This window comes from Ranitomeya imitator, chromosome 5 (genome assembly GCF_032444005.1).
Source record: "Ranitomeya imitator isolate aRanImi1 chromosome 5, aRanImi1.pri, whole genome shotgun sequence".
Classification (NCBI taxonomy): Eukaryota; Metazoa; Chordata; class Amphibia; order Anura; family Dendrobatidae; genus Ranitomeya; species Ranitomeya imitator.
In genome coordinates, this window is record NC_091286.1 from 289,614,651 (window position 1) to 289,630,530 (window position 15,880).

At 45.8% G+C, this 15,880-nt stretch overlaps 1 protein-coding gene across 1 annotated transcript in view; it reads left to right on the top strand.

Moving 5' to 3' along the window:
• Window positions 1-528: 528 nt before the first annotated feature.
• The window catches only part of DDO (D-aspartate oxidase), a 94,606-nt gene continuing 79,254 nt past the window's right edge, over window positions 529-15,880 (top strand). Inside the window, exon 1 of the mRNA XM_069767982.1 lies at window positions 529-677. Within this exon, the coding sequence (XP_069624083.1) occupies window positions 676-677 (2 nt within the window). The 5' untranslated portion in view covers window positions 529-675. The remainder of the gene's footprint in view (window positions 678-15,880) is intronic.

Consider the following 15,880-nt stretch of genomic DNA (forward strand, 5'->3'; position numbering starts at 1 on the left):
CCAGCCCGGATAGGCCCCTAATAAAAACAATCTTGTAAATTTCCTGTAAAATTACTGCTACATTTCTAAACCTCCTAAAATGCTACCAAAGTAAAACAACATTTTACAAATGGTGCTGATGTAAAGCAGACATGTGGGAAATATTATTTATTAATATTTTTCTGTAGTATGACTATCTGGATTAAAGGGATAATCATTCAAAGTTTGAAAATTGCTTATTTTTTTTACATTTTTGTCAAACTTCTGATTTTTTTTTATAAATAAACACAAAACATATTGACCTAAATTTACCATTATCATAAAGTATAATTTGTCACGAATAAACAATCTCAAAATCACTAGAATTTGTCAAAGCGTTCAAGAGTTATTACCACATAAAGTGACACTGGTCAGGTTTTTAAAATTTGGCTCTGTCACTAAGGGGTTAAGCTGGTCTCCATAATAAAGAAATACTCTTGGACTGATGGAATTACATCATGTGCGTTGCTCGGTGTCTAGTCACGTCGCTGTCCTGAAACTTGTGCTTTCATAGCACAGCCGTAGTCACAGTCTGCAGACAGCCTTCCTAGTGGATTGGACTCTGATATTCTCCTTCCCACCTCCCTTTCTAATAATAGAAAAGACCTCACGCCTCCTCATTTCCGGAGCAGCAAAAGCAAGTCACATGATCTTATAATGTAAGTAGAATAACATGTATATAGAAATACATATTTATACAGAGCTGTTCATTATCAGCCTTGCACACGGTGAGGTGTAAACATTTATCAGAATTTGCCGAAAATTTGATTCTACTGCTTCACATCACATACATCATATTTAGCTCAAAAGCAAAATGGAATAAAGGGGTTAATTCCAATCCTGAAATAAAGGGGCAGATGGCTAGCTCAACAATCAAAAAATTGCAAATTTGCTCTCCTCTGACCATGTAACGACACCGTGAATAATAAATGCTTTATTCGTTTTATATGGCTTTACCTGCTGCCATAATGAGTGTGTGAAACGCTCCCATACCGTAAAGCCGCTTAGACTAAATCTATTATTTACATGAAAAGGTGGCAGCGATTTTTCACTTTTAAAAAGGTATGCTTAAAGGGTTATTCTCATAGCCATAAATGGTTAAAATTGCAAAGTTCTTGTTAAAAGGAGCAACCTTGCCATATAATTGTTATTTTAAAAATCCTCTCAGCCGATGGGGACACACTGGAGGCTCTTACATTTGATGTTATTAAGTCTAAATTTGCTATAACCAATAAAGAGTTTTTTCAGTTTATGCAGATAAAACATCTTGCTTCCTTGTTATATGGCTCTTTGAAGGTGTCTTTACAGACTGTTTTTTTTTTTTTAAAGGGTATGCAAAAGGGGCCCGTTGACTAAAGGGTTAATTTTGGGTTAATAATAATAATCTGCCCTCTCTATAAGGAGATTCAGTATAAGGCCGGGGGTCACGTTAGCGATGAATACTGACGAGTGCTATGCGATAAAACATCGCATAGCTCTCGGATCAGTATTCATTTATGGGGCAGCTCACATCATCATTTTTTATCTCGGCCGTTTACAACGTGAGAGTGAAATCGCAGCATATAAGCCTATGGGTGCGAGTGAGACAACGCACATCACTCGGATATCATCCGAGTGATGTGTGTTATACGCTGACCCCGGAAATGGAGGAGATGGAGAAATTAGTTTCTCTGCCTCCTCCGCAGCTGTCCTCCGTTCCTCTCTGTGCGAGAGGCTCGGAGCACAGACACATGACACTCGGCTCCCGCTCGCAGCAGAGCAGGAGCCGAGGGTCTCACATTGGATGCCATACGCTCCTCTGGCTCCAACCTAAGGCCGGTTTCACATGTCCGTTTATTTCTGGTTGTCACGAATCACAGGGAGGATATTTTTATCATCCCCACCGCTCACACCAATATGTCATGAACCGAGGTTGTTTGCTTGCCCCGATTCTTTTCCAAAGGGGATTGATCTATATCCCACTTCCCAGTTCCGGTTTGGAACTTGCAGCTCTCTGGCACCCCCTTACCCTCAGGTCAGACAGGGTACTGCACCTAGGGTAATTAGTCGCCAGAAAGTCTGCCTTACTATGTACTGGCTAATGGGCACACTGCATTGAGGGCGATATAACTACTCCTACTCAGGCAGGAACAATAATTATCAGCGTCATCCATCACTACCAGGTTTGCCAAAGGTGCAGGACAAATCCGCCAATTAGTAGCTTAATTCACTTCAGAGGACGTGACAGCACGTTATAGAGCAAGGAGAAACGAAGCTAGTAATTTTATATATTTTACTCCAAAAGATAGGCAGTGTTTACAAAAGGGTAAAAAGATATTATAAAATGATACAATTATGTATATACAGACGATTACAAATAAAAAGGGATTAAAGTTGGAAAAAACACTTACAGTTCTCTCATTTCATTTCAGATGTGTCGTGGTATTTTAATGGTAATATTAAATGTTAAGTTTTAAGTTCCTAATTTTTCGTTCTGATTTTCTGGGACATGTGAAAGAGCCCAAAGATATTGATGTTTTGATATCATACTCCGGAGCTCCTCCACAGACTGAATCCACAACTCTCAAATCGATGCTTGCACTGCAGTTCAGCGGTGGGCTCCCAGCATCATATCTTTTGGTCCTGCCCACAGATATCCGGATTTTGGGAGGATGTGAAAGTCTTAATACGAAGGGTTCTCTATGTGGAGGTTGGGCTGGATCCTGCTATCTATCTATTAAATGTCCCTCCTGGAGGGATGGGGAAGAGCTCAGCTAGATTACTACTACATATACTGACTGCAGAAATGTGTTTGATAGAATAGTTTACTGAATATTTGACATTCATAGTATGGAATATATGACGGCCTTGAATATTTGAATCATCCTTTCCCCAGGGTAATTCTAAATACTATTTAGTAAATACTATTTTTTACTAAAAAAATTAAAAAAAATAAGAAAATACACATATTTGGTATTGCAGCATCCATAAAAGTCTGATCTATCAATATCTAATTAATTCACCCGATCAGTAAAATCTGTAAGGGGAGAAAAAATCAAAACCCAAGAGATGCGTTTTTTTGCTTGTTGCAACTATGCAAGATAAAGATAAAGGTACCTTCACACATAACGATATTGTTAACGATATCGTTGCTTTTTGTGACGTAGCAACGATATCGTTAATGAAATCGTTATGTGTGACAGCGACCAACGATCAGGCCCCTGCTGGGAGATCGTTGGTCGCTGAATAAAGTCCAGAACTTTATTTCGTCGCTGGACTCCTGCTGACATCGCTGGATCGGCGTGTGTGACACCGATCCAGCGATGTCTTCACTGGTAACCAGGGTAAACATCGGGTAACTAAGCGCAGGGCCGTGCTTAGTAACCCGATGTTTACCCTGGTTACCATCCTAAAAGTAAAAAAAACAAACAGTACATACTTACCTACAGCCGTCTGTCCTCCAGCGCTGTGCTCTGCTCTCCTCCTGTACTGGCTGTGAGCGTCGGTCAGCCGGAAAGCAGAGCGGTGACGTCACCGCTCTGCTTTCCGGCCGCTGTGCTCACACAGACAGTACAGGAGGAGTGCAGAGCACAGCGCTGGAGGACAGACGGCTGTAGGTAAGTATGTACTGTTTGTTTTTTTTACTTTTAGGATGGTAACCAGGGTAAACATCGGGTTACTAAGCGCGGCCCTGCGCTTAGTTACCCGATGTTTACCCTGGTTACCGACATCGTTGGTCGCTGGAGAGCGGTCTGTGTGACAGCTCTCCAGCGACCAAACAGCGACGCTGCAGCGATCCGGATCGTTGTCGGTATCGCTGCAGCGTCGCTTAATGTGAAGGGGCCTTAACACGTCAAATAGAACTAAAGGTGAATAGTGTTAAGAAAAAAATAAACAAACATAGTATTTGTTTTTGTTTGCTTTACCACCCTTTAAAGTGATTCAAAAAAATCGCATGTGCTTAGTGATGGGCGAGCACTAAAATGCTCGGGTGCTCGTTGCTCGGGTTGAGCAAATTGGAATACTCGGGTGCTCGACCTGAGCAACGAGCCCGATGTAAGTCTATGGGAAACCCAAGTATTTTTTCCGGTGACCCCCCCCCATGGCCATGTGGTGTGTGACACATAAGAAGACACATCTTGTTTCATTTTTATAGAGCTTACAGGTGGCCTTTACTATTCTTAAAGGGCCAGCAGTCGTTCCTCACTATTCTTAGAGAGCCATCAGCCGGCTATGCTTTGTTGTTCCCATTATTAAACAGTGGGTCTCCTATACTGTTATTGCATAAGCAGTTAGTGGCAGGGCTGCCCAAAATTTGGACACACCCCAATACCCCTTTCAAGAGACGTACAGGAGGGCCTCCTGAAAACAATGTTCCCATTATTAGGAAGTGGGTCTCCCATACTGTTTGCCTATGCATGGAATGCAAGGTGCATAGCTCCCAACCATCCCTCATACTGCGGGACTGCCTGATTTTGAGACTGTGCCCTTTTGAGGCTGTCCACTTCTCCCGCACAGCCAGCAGGAGAAGCAGCCGACACGCCCCCTTGTATTAGGCCACGCCCCTCCATATCTTCTTCCGGGGTGGTGGTTCAGAAAGGACATTCTGAGGTACATGTGTGTGTGTGTGTGTGTGTGTGTGTCAGTCAGCGTGTGTGTACTGCACACATACATGCAGCTGGCCCTGCTCTGCTCTGCTTACAGTACAAGGCATTATAAACCAGGAGTAGTGGCAGCAGTTAGAGCAATCCAATGCAGCCTGTTAGTCATAGGCACAGTGTATATATATATATATGTATCCTTTATATGCTACAGCAGTTATGGTGTGGAGCCAGTAGATAGTGGTGTTGTCTGAGTGCATGCAGAGTTTGCAGAGCTGGGCTACATTGCAATGTGCAGGATCTGTGAGGCAGCAGTGTGGACAGCGACAGGTGGTGAAATCTTTGCCTGTAAGCAGAGCTGCTGGGACACATCTACAGCCCCAACTGTACACTGGGATCATCATGTGTGGCCATTATACAGTATTGAGCATCATGTGAGGCCATTATACAGTATGAAGCATCATGTGGGGCCATTATACTGTATGGAGCACTGTGTGGCCATTATACAGTATTGAGCATCATGTGTGGCCATTATACAGTATGGAGCATCATGTGAGGCCATTATACAGTATTGAGCATCATGTGAGGCCATTATACAGTATGGAGCACTGTGTGGCCTGTTATGATCTGGTGGTTTAGGAACAACATGAGACAAGCTCTGAAGGAGGTGGTATCTGTACTGACCGCAGACCCTGAACCTAGCAGCGCAACTAGAAATAGCAGAGGGGGGTACCTGACGCTCCCTAGACCCCTTGGCACAGCCTAAGATCTAACTTCCCCTAAAGATGGAAACAGGAAACCTATCTTGCCTCAGAGAAAATCCCCAAAGGAAAGATAGCCCCCCACAAATATTGACGGTGAGAGGAGGGGAAAATAACATACGCAGAGATTAAATCAGATTTTAGCATAGGAGGCCAGTCTAGCTTGATAGATAGGACAGGAAAGGATACTGTGCGGTCAGTATAAAAACTACAAAACAATCCACACAGAGTTTACAAAATCTCCACACCTGACTAAAGGTGTGGAGGGTAAATCTGCTTCCCAGAGCTTCCAGCTAACAGAAAAAAATCCATAATGACAAGCTGGACAAATATAGAATGCACAGAACAATAAGTCCACAACATGTGGACTGAAATGAGCAAACCATAACTTATCTTAGCAGAACTGGTCAGGAAACCAGGAGAATCCAAGCAGAGATGTGAATCCAGCCAGAAAACATTGACAAGTGGCATAGGCTAAAGACTAAAGCCAGGTTAAATAGCAGAGCCAGGAGAGACGATTAGTGAAAGCAGCTGCTAAAGCTAAACCCAAGGAGCAGCAGTTCCACTCAAAACCACCAGAGGGAGCCCAAGGGCAGAATTCACAAAAGTGCCATTTACAACCACCGGAGGGAGCCCAAGAACGGAATTCACAACAGTGGCCATTATACAGTATTTAGCATCATGTGTAGCCATTATACAGTATGGAGCATCACGTGGGGCCATTATACAGTGTGGAGAATCATGTGTGGTCATTATACAGTATGGAGCATGTGAGGCCATTATACTGTATGGAGAATCATGTGTGCCCATTGTACAGTATGGAGCACCGTGTGGCCATTATACAGTATTGAGCATCATTTATGGCCATTATACAGTATGGAGCATCATGTGTGGCAATTATACTGTACATAGCATCATGTGGGGCCATTATACATTATGGAGCACTGTGTGGTCATTATACAGTATTGAGCATCATGTGTGGCCATTATACAGTATGGAGGATCATGTGGGGCCATCATACAGTATGGAGCATCATGTGGGGCCATTATACACTATGGAGCACTGTGTGGCCATTATACTGTATGGAGAACTGTGTGGCCATTATACAATATGGAGAATCATGTGAGGCCATTATACAGTATTGAGCATCATGTGAGGCCATTATACTGTATGGAGAATCATGTGTGGCCATTATACAGTATGGAGCACTGTGTGGCCATTATACAGTATGGAGCACTGTGTGGGTGTGGTTGGGGTGTGGATATGGGTGTAACTAGTTATGAAATGAGTGTGGTCAGGGGTGTGGCCTAAAATTTGCAGCTACGTTTGTCCCTCTTTGCCTTCTTCAAAAGTTGGGAGGTATGGCAACTAGGGCCTTTTTTCGATTAGGGTTATATTTTAAGCATACTCCAGAAACCCTGAAAAATCATGCTAGGGCTTATTTTTGGGATAGGTCTGATTTTTATGGAAACAGAGTTTATGATACATCCTCAGTGAATTTGTGCCACATTCCCTCTCACGCCCAGTGCCATCAGCAAAGTATGATGCTGCTACAGTAACTCCAGTACAGTACAATTTCTCCCACAGCATGATGACCCTAAAGTGTCTCCACACAGAGAGGAGGATCATGTGGGGCCATCATACGGTATGGAGCATCATGTGGGGCCATTATACACTATGGAGCACTGTGTGTCCATTATACAGTATGGAGAACTGTGTGGCCATTATACAATATGGAGAATCATGTGAGGCCATTATACAGTATTGAGCATCATGTGAGGCCATTATACTGTATGGAGAATCATGTGTGGCCATTATACAGTATGGAGCACTGTGTGGCCATTATACAGTATGGAGCACTGTGTGGTCATTATACAGAATGGAGCGTCATGTGTGGCCATTATACAGTATGGAGCACTGAGTGGCCATATTTTGCTCTGTTTATATTGTTTATGAAACAGTGTGATCAGCAGTGCTAAATGGGTGTGGTTGGGGTGTGGATATGGGTGTAACTAGTTGTGAAATGAGTGTGGTCAGGGGTGTGGCCTAAAATTTGCAGCTACGTTTGTCCCTCTTTGCCTTCTTCAAAAGTTGTGAGGTATGGCAACTAGGGCCTTTTTTCGATTAGGGTTATATTTTAAACATACTCCAGAAAGCCTGAAAAATCATGCTAGGGCTTATTTTTGGGATAGGTCTGATTTTTATGGAAACAGGGTTTATGATACATCCTCAGTGAATTTGTGCCACATTCCCTCTCACGCCCAGTGCCATCAGCAAAGTATGATGCCGCTACAGTAACTCCAGTACAGTACAATTTCTCCCACAGCATGATGACCCTAAAGTGTCTCCACACAGAAAGATGGCCATCTACATTCAGGGACGGCTTTAGACAAAGTGAGGCCCTAGGCAAAAAATTAAAATAAGGACCCAATGCTCACATATTGCACCATGACACTCAAATATTTTGATTGTATTTACATGCGCTGAGTTCAGGCCATTCAATGAGTATGATCGACAACATTGAAGTCGTATGGCTCTTGTTTCTCGACCTCTTTACTCCAGCTAATGAAGAATTACAGGGACAGAACAATCACTATTAGATCAATCTGTCCCCATGCAGTATCATGTTATTAGCAGCAGGGCTGTCGAGTCAGAGTCAGTGTCCATTTTGGTGGTATAAAATGGACAAACTCTGACTCCTTAAATGCAGTATATAATTGAGATGGGCGGACACCTGGATGTTCGGGTCCAGCGGGTTCGGCCGAATAGTTAAAAAAAGTTTGGGTTTGGGTACCAGAACAGTACCCAGACCCGGACCCAGACCCCATTCACTTGCATAGGGGGCCAGAACATCCAGTGTTTGCCGAGCTGTCATGTGCATGACGGCATGGCAAACACCACTTCTGATCAGCGGTGAAATCATTCCAGCCGGTCAGAGAGTCGTGGTTTCCATGTTGTCAGAAGACTGCCTGAATGCTCAATTGTGATCGGAGGTATACAGTTTACCTCCGGTCACTGGTGTCACCCTGATGGAACTACAGCTCCCATCATCCGACACCCGCTACTGCTAATAACAGCGATAGCAGGAGCGGCTGATGGGTGTATTCATTAGCCGGCTCCTGCGCTGTCAATAAATAATTTAAAAAGTGGCATGGGTTTCCCCCTGTTTTTGATACCCAGCAAGGCAAAACTCACAGCTGGGGGCTGCAACCCTAAGCTGTCAGCTTCAACAAGGCTGGCTATCAAGAATAGAGGGGTCCCCACGCTGTTTTTTTAAATTATTTAAATAATTTTAAAAAACGGCGTGGGGTCACCCATTTTTGACAACCAGCCTTGCTAAAGCAGACAGCTGGGGGCTGGTACTCTCAGGCTCGTAAGGGATGGATATTGGCCCCCACAGCCTAAAAATAGCAGCCCCCAGGTGCCCAGAAAAGGAAACTCTTGTCTGTGCAACCAGTGTTTAAAAATGTGCATGACACACACACTGCCACTGTGCATCTATACCCAGCCATCTACATATACTAATCTATAACATAACGCTGGGAGCGTCACTCTGTCCGAAGCCTTTATAGACTGCGCAGGCGCAAGTGCCGGCGCAGTCTGGCCCCCACAGAGTGACGCTCCCAGGAGATCGCGGTATGCGTAAACACTGGACGCATACCGCGATCTCCACCGGAGAGTCAGGGACCGCCAGGAGGGTAAGTATATTCACCTTTCCCCGTTCCAGCGCTGCGTGCGGCTCCGTCTCCCGGCTCCTCTGCTGTGACAGTTCAGAGGGCGCGATGATGCGCTTAATGCGCGCCGGCGCCGCCCTCTGACTTACCAGTCACAGGCAGAGGAGCCGGAGTGTGTCTTCAAGAAAATGGCGCCGGAAAGCTCGGACTGCGCAGGCGCCGATTCCTGCTGCCGGAATCGGCGCCTGCGCAGTCTGCGCTTTCCGGCGCCATTTTCTTGAAGACACACTCCGGCTCCACTGCAGGTGTGTCTTCAAGAAAATGGCGCCGGAAAGCGCGGACTGCGCAGGCGCCGATTCCTGCTGCCGGAATCGGCGCCTGCGCAGTCCGCGCTTTCCAGCGGCATTTTCTTGAATACACACCTGCAGTGGAGCCGGACGATAGGTGAGTATGGTATTTTTTTTTTTTTATATGGCAGCAGCATACGGGGGCATACACACTGGAGCGTCTTATGGGGGGCATATCATACAATGGTGGCGCAGGATGGGAGCAGCACATGACAACGGGGGCAGGATGGCAGCAGCACATGACAGAACGGGCACAGGATGGCAGCAGCACATGACAGAACGGGCGCAGGATGGCAGCAGCACATGACAGAACGGGCCCAGGATGGCAGCAGCACATGACAGAACGGGCGCAGGATGGCAGCAGCACATGACAGAACGGGGCCCAGGATGGCAGCAGCACATGACAGAACGGGCGCAGGATGGCAGCAGCACATGACAGAACGGGCGCAGGATGGCAGCAGCACATGACAGAATGGGCGCAGGATGGCAGCAGCACATGACAGAACGGGCGCAGGATGGCAGCAGCACAGGACAGAACGGGTGCAGGATGGGAGCAGCACATGACAGAACAGGGGAGCAGGATGGGAGCAGCACATGACAGAACGGGCGCAGGATGGCAGCAGCACATGACAGAACAGGGGAGCAGGATGGGAGCAGCACATGACAGCATGGGGGAGCAGGATGGGAGCAGCACATGACAGAACGGGCGCAGGATGGCAGCAGCACATGACAGAACGGGCGCAGGATGGCAGCAGCACATGACAGAACGGGCGCAGGATGGCAGCAGCACATGACAGAACGGGTGCAGGATGGGAGCAGCACATGACAGAACAGGGGAGCAGGATGGGAGCAGCACATGACAACATGGGGGAGCAGGATGGGAGCAGCACATGACAGAACGGGCGCAGGATGGGAGCAGCACATGACAGAACGGGCGCAGGATGGGAGCAGCACATGACAGAACGGGCGCAGGATGGCAGCAGCACATGACAGAACGGGCGCAGGATGGCAGCAGCACATGACAGAACGGGCGCAGGATGGGAGCAGCACATGACAGAACGGGGGCGCAGGATGGGAGCAGCACATGACAGAACGGGGGCGCGGGATGGGAGCAGCACATGACAGAACGGGGGTGCAGGATGGGAGCAGCACATGGCAGAACGGGTGCAGGATGGCAGCAGCACATGACAGAACAGGGGAGCAGGATGGGAGCAGCACATGACAGCATGGGGGAGCAGGATGGGAGCAGCACATGGCAGAACGGGCGCAGGATGGGAGCAGCACATGACAGAACGGGCGCAGGATGGAGCAGCACATGACAGAACGGGCGCAGGATGGCAGCAGCACATGACAGAACGGGCGCAGGATGGCAGCAGCACATGACAGAACGGGCGCAGGATGGCAGCAGCACATGACAGAACGGGTGCAGGATGGCAGCAGCACATGACAGAACGGGCGCAGGATGGCAGCAGCACATGACAGAATGGGCGCAGGATGGGAGCAGCACATGACAGAACAGGGGAGCAGGATGGGAGCAGCACATGACAGCATGGGGGAGCAGGATGGGAGCAGCACATGACAGGATGGGAGCAGCAAATGACAGAATGGAGGCGCAGGATGGGAGCAGCACATGACAGAACGGGGGCGCAGGATGGGAGCAGCACATGACAGGATGGGGATGCAGGATGGAGCAGCACATGACAGAATGGGGGCACAGGATGGAGCAGCACATGACAGGATGGGGACGCAGGATGGAGCAGCACATGACAGGATGGGGACGCAGGATGGAGCAGCACATACCAGGATGGAGACCATATACCAATATAAATGCTCGGCACCCGGGCGTAGAACGGGTTCAATAGCTAGTATATACAGTGGGGCAAAAAAGTATTTAGTCAGTCAGCAATAGTGCAAGTTCCACCACTTAAAAAGATGAGAGGCGTCTGTAATTTATATCATAGGTAGACCTCAACTATGGGAGACAAACTGAGAAAAAAAAATCCAGAAAATCACATTGTCTGTTTTTTTAACATTTTATTTGCATATTATGGTGGAAAATAAGTATTTGGTCAGAAACAAACAATCAAGATTTCTGTCTCTCACAGACCTGTAACTTCTTCTTTAAGAGTCTCCTCTTTCCTCCACTCATTACCTGTAGTAATGGCTCCTGTTTAAACTTGTTATCAGTATAAAAAGACACCTGTGCACACCCTCAAACAGTCTGACTCCAAACTCCACTATGGTGAAGACCAAAGAGCTGTCAAAGGACACCAGAAACAAAATTGTAGCCCTGCACCAGGCTGGGAAGACTGAATCTGCAATAGCCAACCAGCTTGGAGTGAAGAAATCAACAGTGGGAGCAATAATTAGAAAATGAAAGACATACAAGACCACTGATAATCTCCCTCGATCTGGGGCTCCACGCAAAATCCCACCCTGTGGGGTCAGAATGATCACAAGAACGGTGAGCAAAAATCCCAGAACCACGCGGGGGGACCTAGTGAATGAACTGCAGAGAGCTGGGACCAATGTAACAAGGCCTACCATAAGTAACACACTACGCCACCATGGACTCAGATCCTGCAGTGCCAGACGTGTCCCACTGCTTAAGCCAGTACATGTCCGGGCCCGTCTGAAGTTTGCTAGAGAGCATTTGGATGATCCAGAGGAGTTTTGGGAGAATGTCCTATGGTCTGATGAAACCAAACTGGAACTGTTTGGTAGAAACAAAACTTGCCGTGTTTGGAGGAAAAAGAATACTGAGTTGCATCCATCAAACACCATACCTACTGTAAAGCATGGTGGTGGAAACATCATGCTTTGGGGCTGTTTCTCTGCAAAGGGGCCAGGACGACTGATCCGGGTACATGAAAGAATGAATGGGGCCATGTATCGTGAGATTTTGAGTGCAAACCTCCTTCCATCAGCAAGGGCATTGAAGATGAAACGTGGCTGGGTCTTTCAACATGACAATGATCCAAAGCACACCGCCAGGGCAACGAAGGAGTGGCTTCGTAAGAAGCATTTCAAGGTCCTGGAGTGGCCTAGCCAGTCTCCAGATCTCAACACTATAGAAAACCTTTGGAGGGAGTTGAAAGTCCGTGTTGCCAAGCGAAAAGCCAAAAACATCACTGCTCTAGAGGAGATCTGCATGGAGGAATGGGCCAACATACCAACAACAGTGTGTGGCAACCTTGTGAAGACTTACAGAAAACGTTTGACCTCTGTCATTGCCAACAAAGGATATATTACAAAGTATTGAGATGAAATTTTGTTTCTGACCAAATACTTATTTTCCACCATAATATGCAAATAAAATGATTAAAAAAACAGACAATGTGATTTTCTGGATTTTTTTTTCTCAGTTTGTCTCCCATAGTTGAGGTCTACCTATGATATAAATTACAGACGCCTCTCATCTTTTTAAGTGGTGGAACTTGCACTATTGCTGACTGACTAAATACTTTTTTGCCCCACTGTATATATATATATATAATTGTAAATGGCCGGTATGTGTAGCAGAGGGAGTCTGCGCTATAAGCCTGAAGTTGGTGGATGCTTTAGTCCAGGTCTGGAAGGAGATCCCTCAGGAGACCATCCGCCGTCTCATCAGGAGCATGCCCAGGCATTGTAAGGAGGTCATACAGGCATGTGGAGGCCACACACACAACAGAACATCATTTCCTTGTCTTGAGGCATTTCCACTGAAGTTGGTCCAGCCTGTAATTTGATTTTCCACTTTGATTTTGAGTATTATTCCAAATTCAGACCTCCATGGGATACTCGTTGTGATTTACATTGATCATTTTTATGTTTTATTGTTCTCAACACATTCCACTATGTAATGAATTAAGATTTGCAACTGAAATATTTCATTCAGTGATAGCTAGGATGTGGTAGTTTAGTGTTCCCTTTATTTTTTGAGCAGTGTACATATGTAGCACACACTTATACACACACACACATGTACATGGCACACACTTATACACATACATACATTTATGTACCTGGCACACAGAAACGTACATGGCACACACATGTACATGGCACACAGATGTTCATGGAACACACTTATACACACACATGTACATGGCACACACATACTGTACATACATACATGGCACACACATGTACATGGCACACGCGTGTACATGGCACACACACATATATGGCAAACATTTATACTCACACATGTACATGGCACACACTTATACACACACATGTACATGGCACACACTTATACACACACACGTACATAGCACACACTCATAAACATACTTACACGGCACACACTTCTACACACGTACACACAGGGCCGGCGTTAGCAGCACGCAGGCCAGGCAGCTGCCTAGGGCCCCAGCTCTCCTAGGGGTCCCCAGCCAGTCACCTGCCACCAGCGCCAACTCCCCCCCTGCCAGCGCCAACACATTCAACTATACTGGTGTCTATTATGTCGGTACAGTTCAAAGCAATGATGTTCGAGAGGACGTCAGCTGATGCTCCCTCTCCCATCATTCCCATCTGCCTCTGACACAGCAGGCACGCAATGACGTCACTTCATCGCATACCTGCTGTGGGCCAGGCAGACTGCAGCTGCTGAGACCGAAGCCGAGCCAGGAACAGCGAGGGGCATGAGGAGAGGTGAAGATTGTGTGTGTTTTTTTTTAAAATATATCAATGAGAGAGTACTGGATTGTCGGGCCACTCTCGGGGGGTTACGGTATATTCTATGGGGGGGCTGTATTATATTCTATGAGTGAGGATTGCATCATACTCTTTTATGGGGCTACATTATATTCTATGGGGGGGCTGTATTATATTCTATTGGGGAGGATTGCATCATACTCTTTGATGGGGCTGCATTATATTTTATGGAGAGGTGGGCTGTATTATATTATCTGGGGGCTACATTATATTCTATGGGGGGGCTGTATTAGATTTTATGAGGGAGGATTGCATCATACTCTTTGATGGGGCTACATTATATTCTATGGAGAGGTGGTCTGTATTATATTCTATGGGGGGCTACATTATATTCTATGGGGGGCTGTATTATATTCTATGAGGGAGGATTGCATCATACTCTTTTATGGGGCTACATTATATTCTATGAGGAGGTGGACTGTATTATATTCTATGGGGGGTTACACTATATTCTATGTATTAAATTTATTCTATGTATTAAATATATTATATCTATGAGGGGTGATTGCATCATACTCTATGAGGGAGCTACATTGTAATCTATGGGGGCTGCATTATATTCTATGGGGGGCTAGATTATATTGTATGTGTGGATTCACTATACTCTATGAGGTGGCCTTCATTATATTCTATGCGGTGGCTGCAGTATACTATATGTGGGCTGCATTATACTGTATCGAGGACTATGGGGAATACATTATACTATATGAAGAACTATGGGGTGCATTATACTATGGAAAGTGAATTGTACTACATGGATGACTCCTTTTTGGTGGTGCATTATACTTTATGGAGCACTATGAGGAGTGTATTATACTATATGGAGGACTATGAGAAGTGTATTATACTATATGGAGGACTGAGGAGTGTATTATACTATATGGAATACTGAGGAGTGTATTATACTATATCGAGGACTATGGGGAGTGTATAATACTATATGGAGGACTGAGGAGTGAATTTTAATATATGGAGTACTATAGTGAGTGTATTATACTATATGGAGGACTATGGGGAGTATATTATACTATATGGAGGACTAACGGGAGTGTATTATACTATATGGAGGACTATGGGGCACATTATATTATATGGATGACTATGGGGTATACACTTTACAATATGGAGGACTGTTGTGCACATACTATGTGGAAGACTTTGGGGTGTATTTTACTAAACAAACAAAATGCTGCATATTCATCGAGTGATTAGATTGTTTATCCCGGAACAGAAATAATTGTTCACAGCAGCACATCGCCCATGTAAACTGCAGATATGCTGCTGATAACAAGATATTGCATGGGGACAGATTGATCTAATAGTGATTGTTCTGTTCTCATCATTCTTTCTCAGTTGGTGTAGAGAGGCCGGGAAACAAGTGAACGACTTCAATATTGTTGATCACTCTCATTTAGCAGCCTGAACTCAGCGCATGTAAATACAACAGAAATGCTTCTGTGTGATGTGCAATATGTTAGCATTTGGGCCCCATTTCAAACTTTTGCCTAGGGCCCTACTTTGCCTAAAACTGGCCCTGCGTACATGACACACACTTATACACACATGTACATGGCACACACAGGCTGCACAACAAATGCTCATTTGATATATGTGATTCATATATGCACATAGCTCACAGACAGCGCACACCTCAACTACACACACTGCACACAGCTCAGATACACGCACTGCTTTATGCTGGAGGGAATGAGATGTTCCACATTATGAGCTGCAGCTTCTCCTGCTCCCAGCAGACACCTCCCTGCCCTCTCCTCTGTTGTGACTGTCCACAAGAG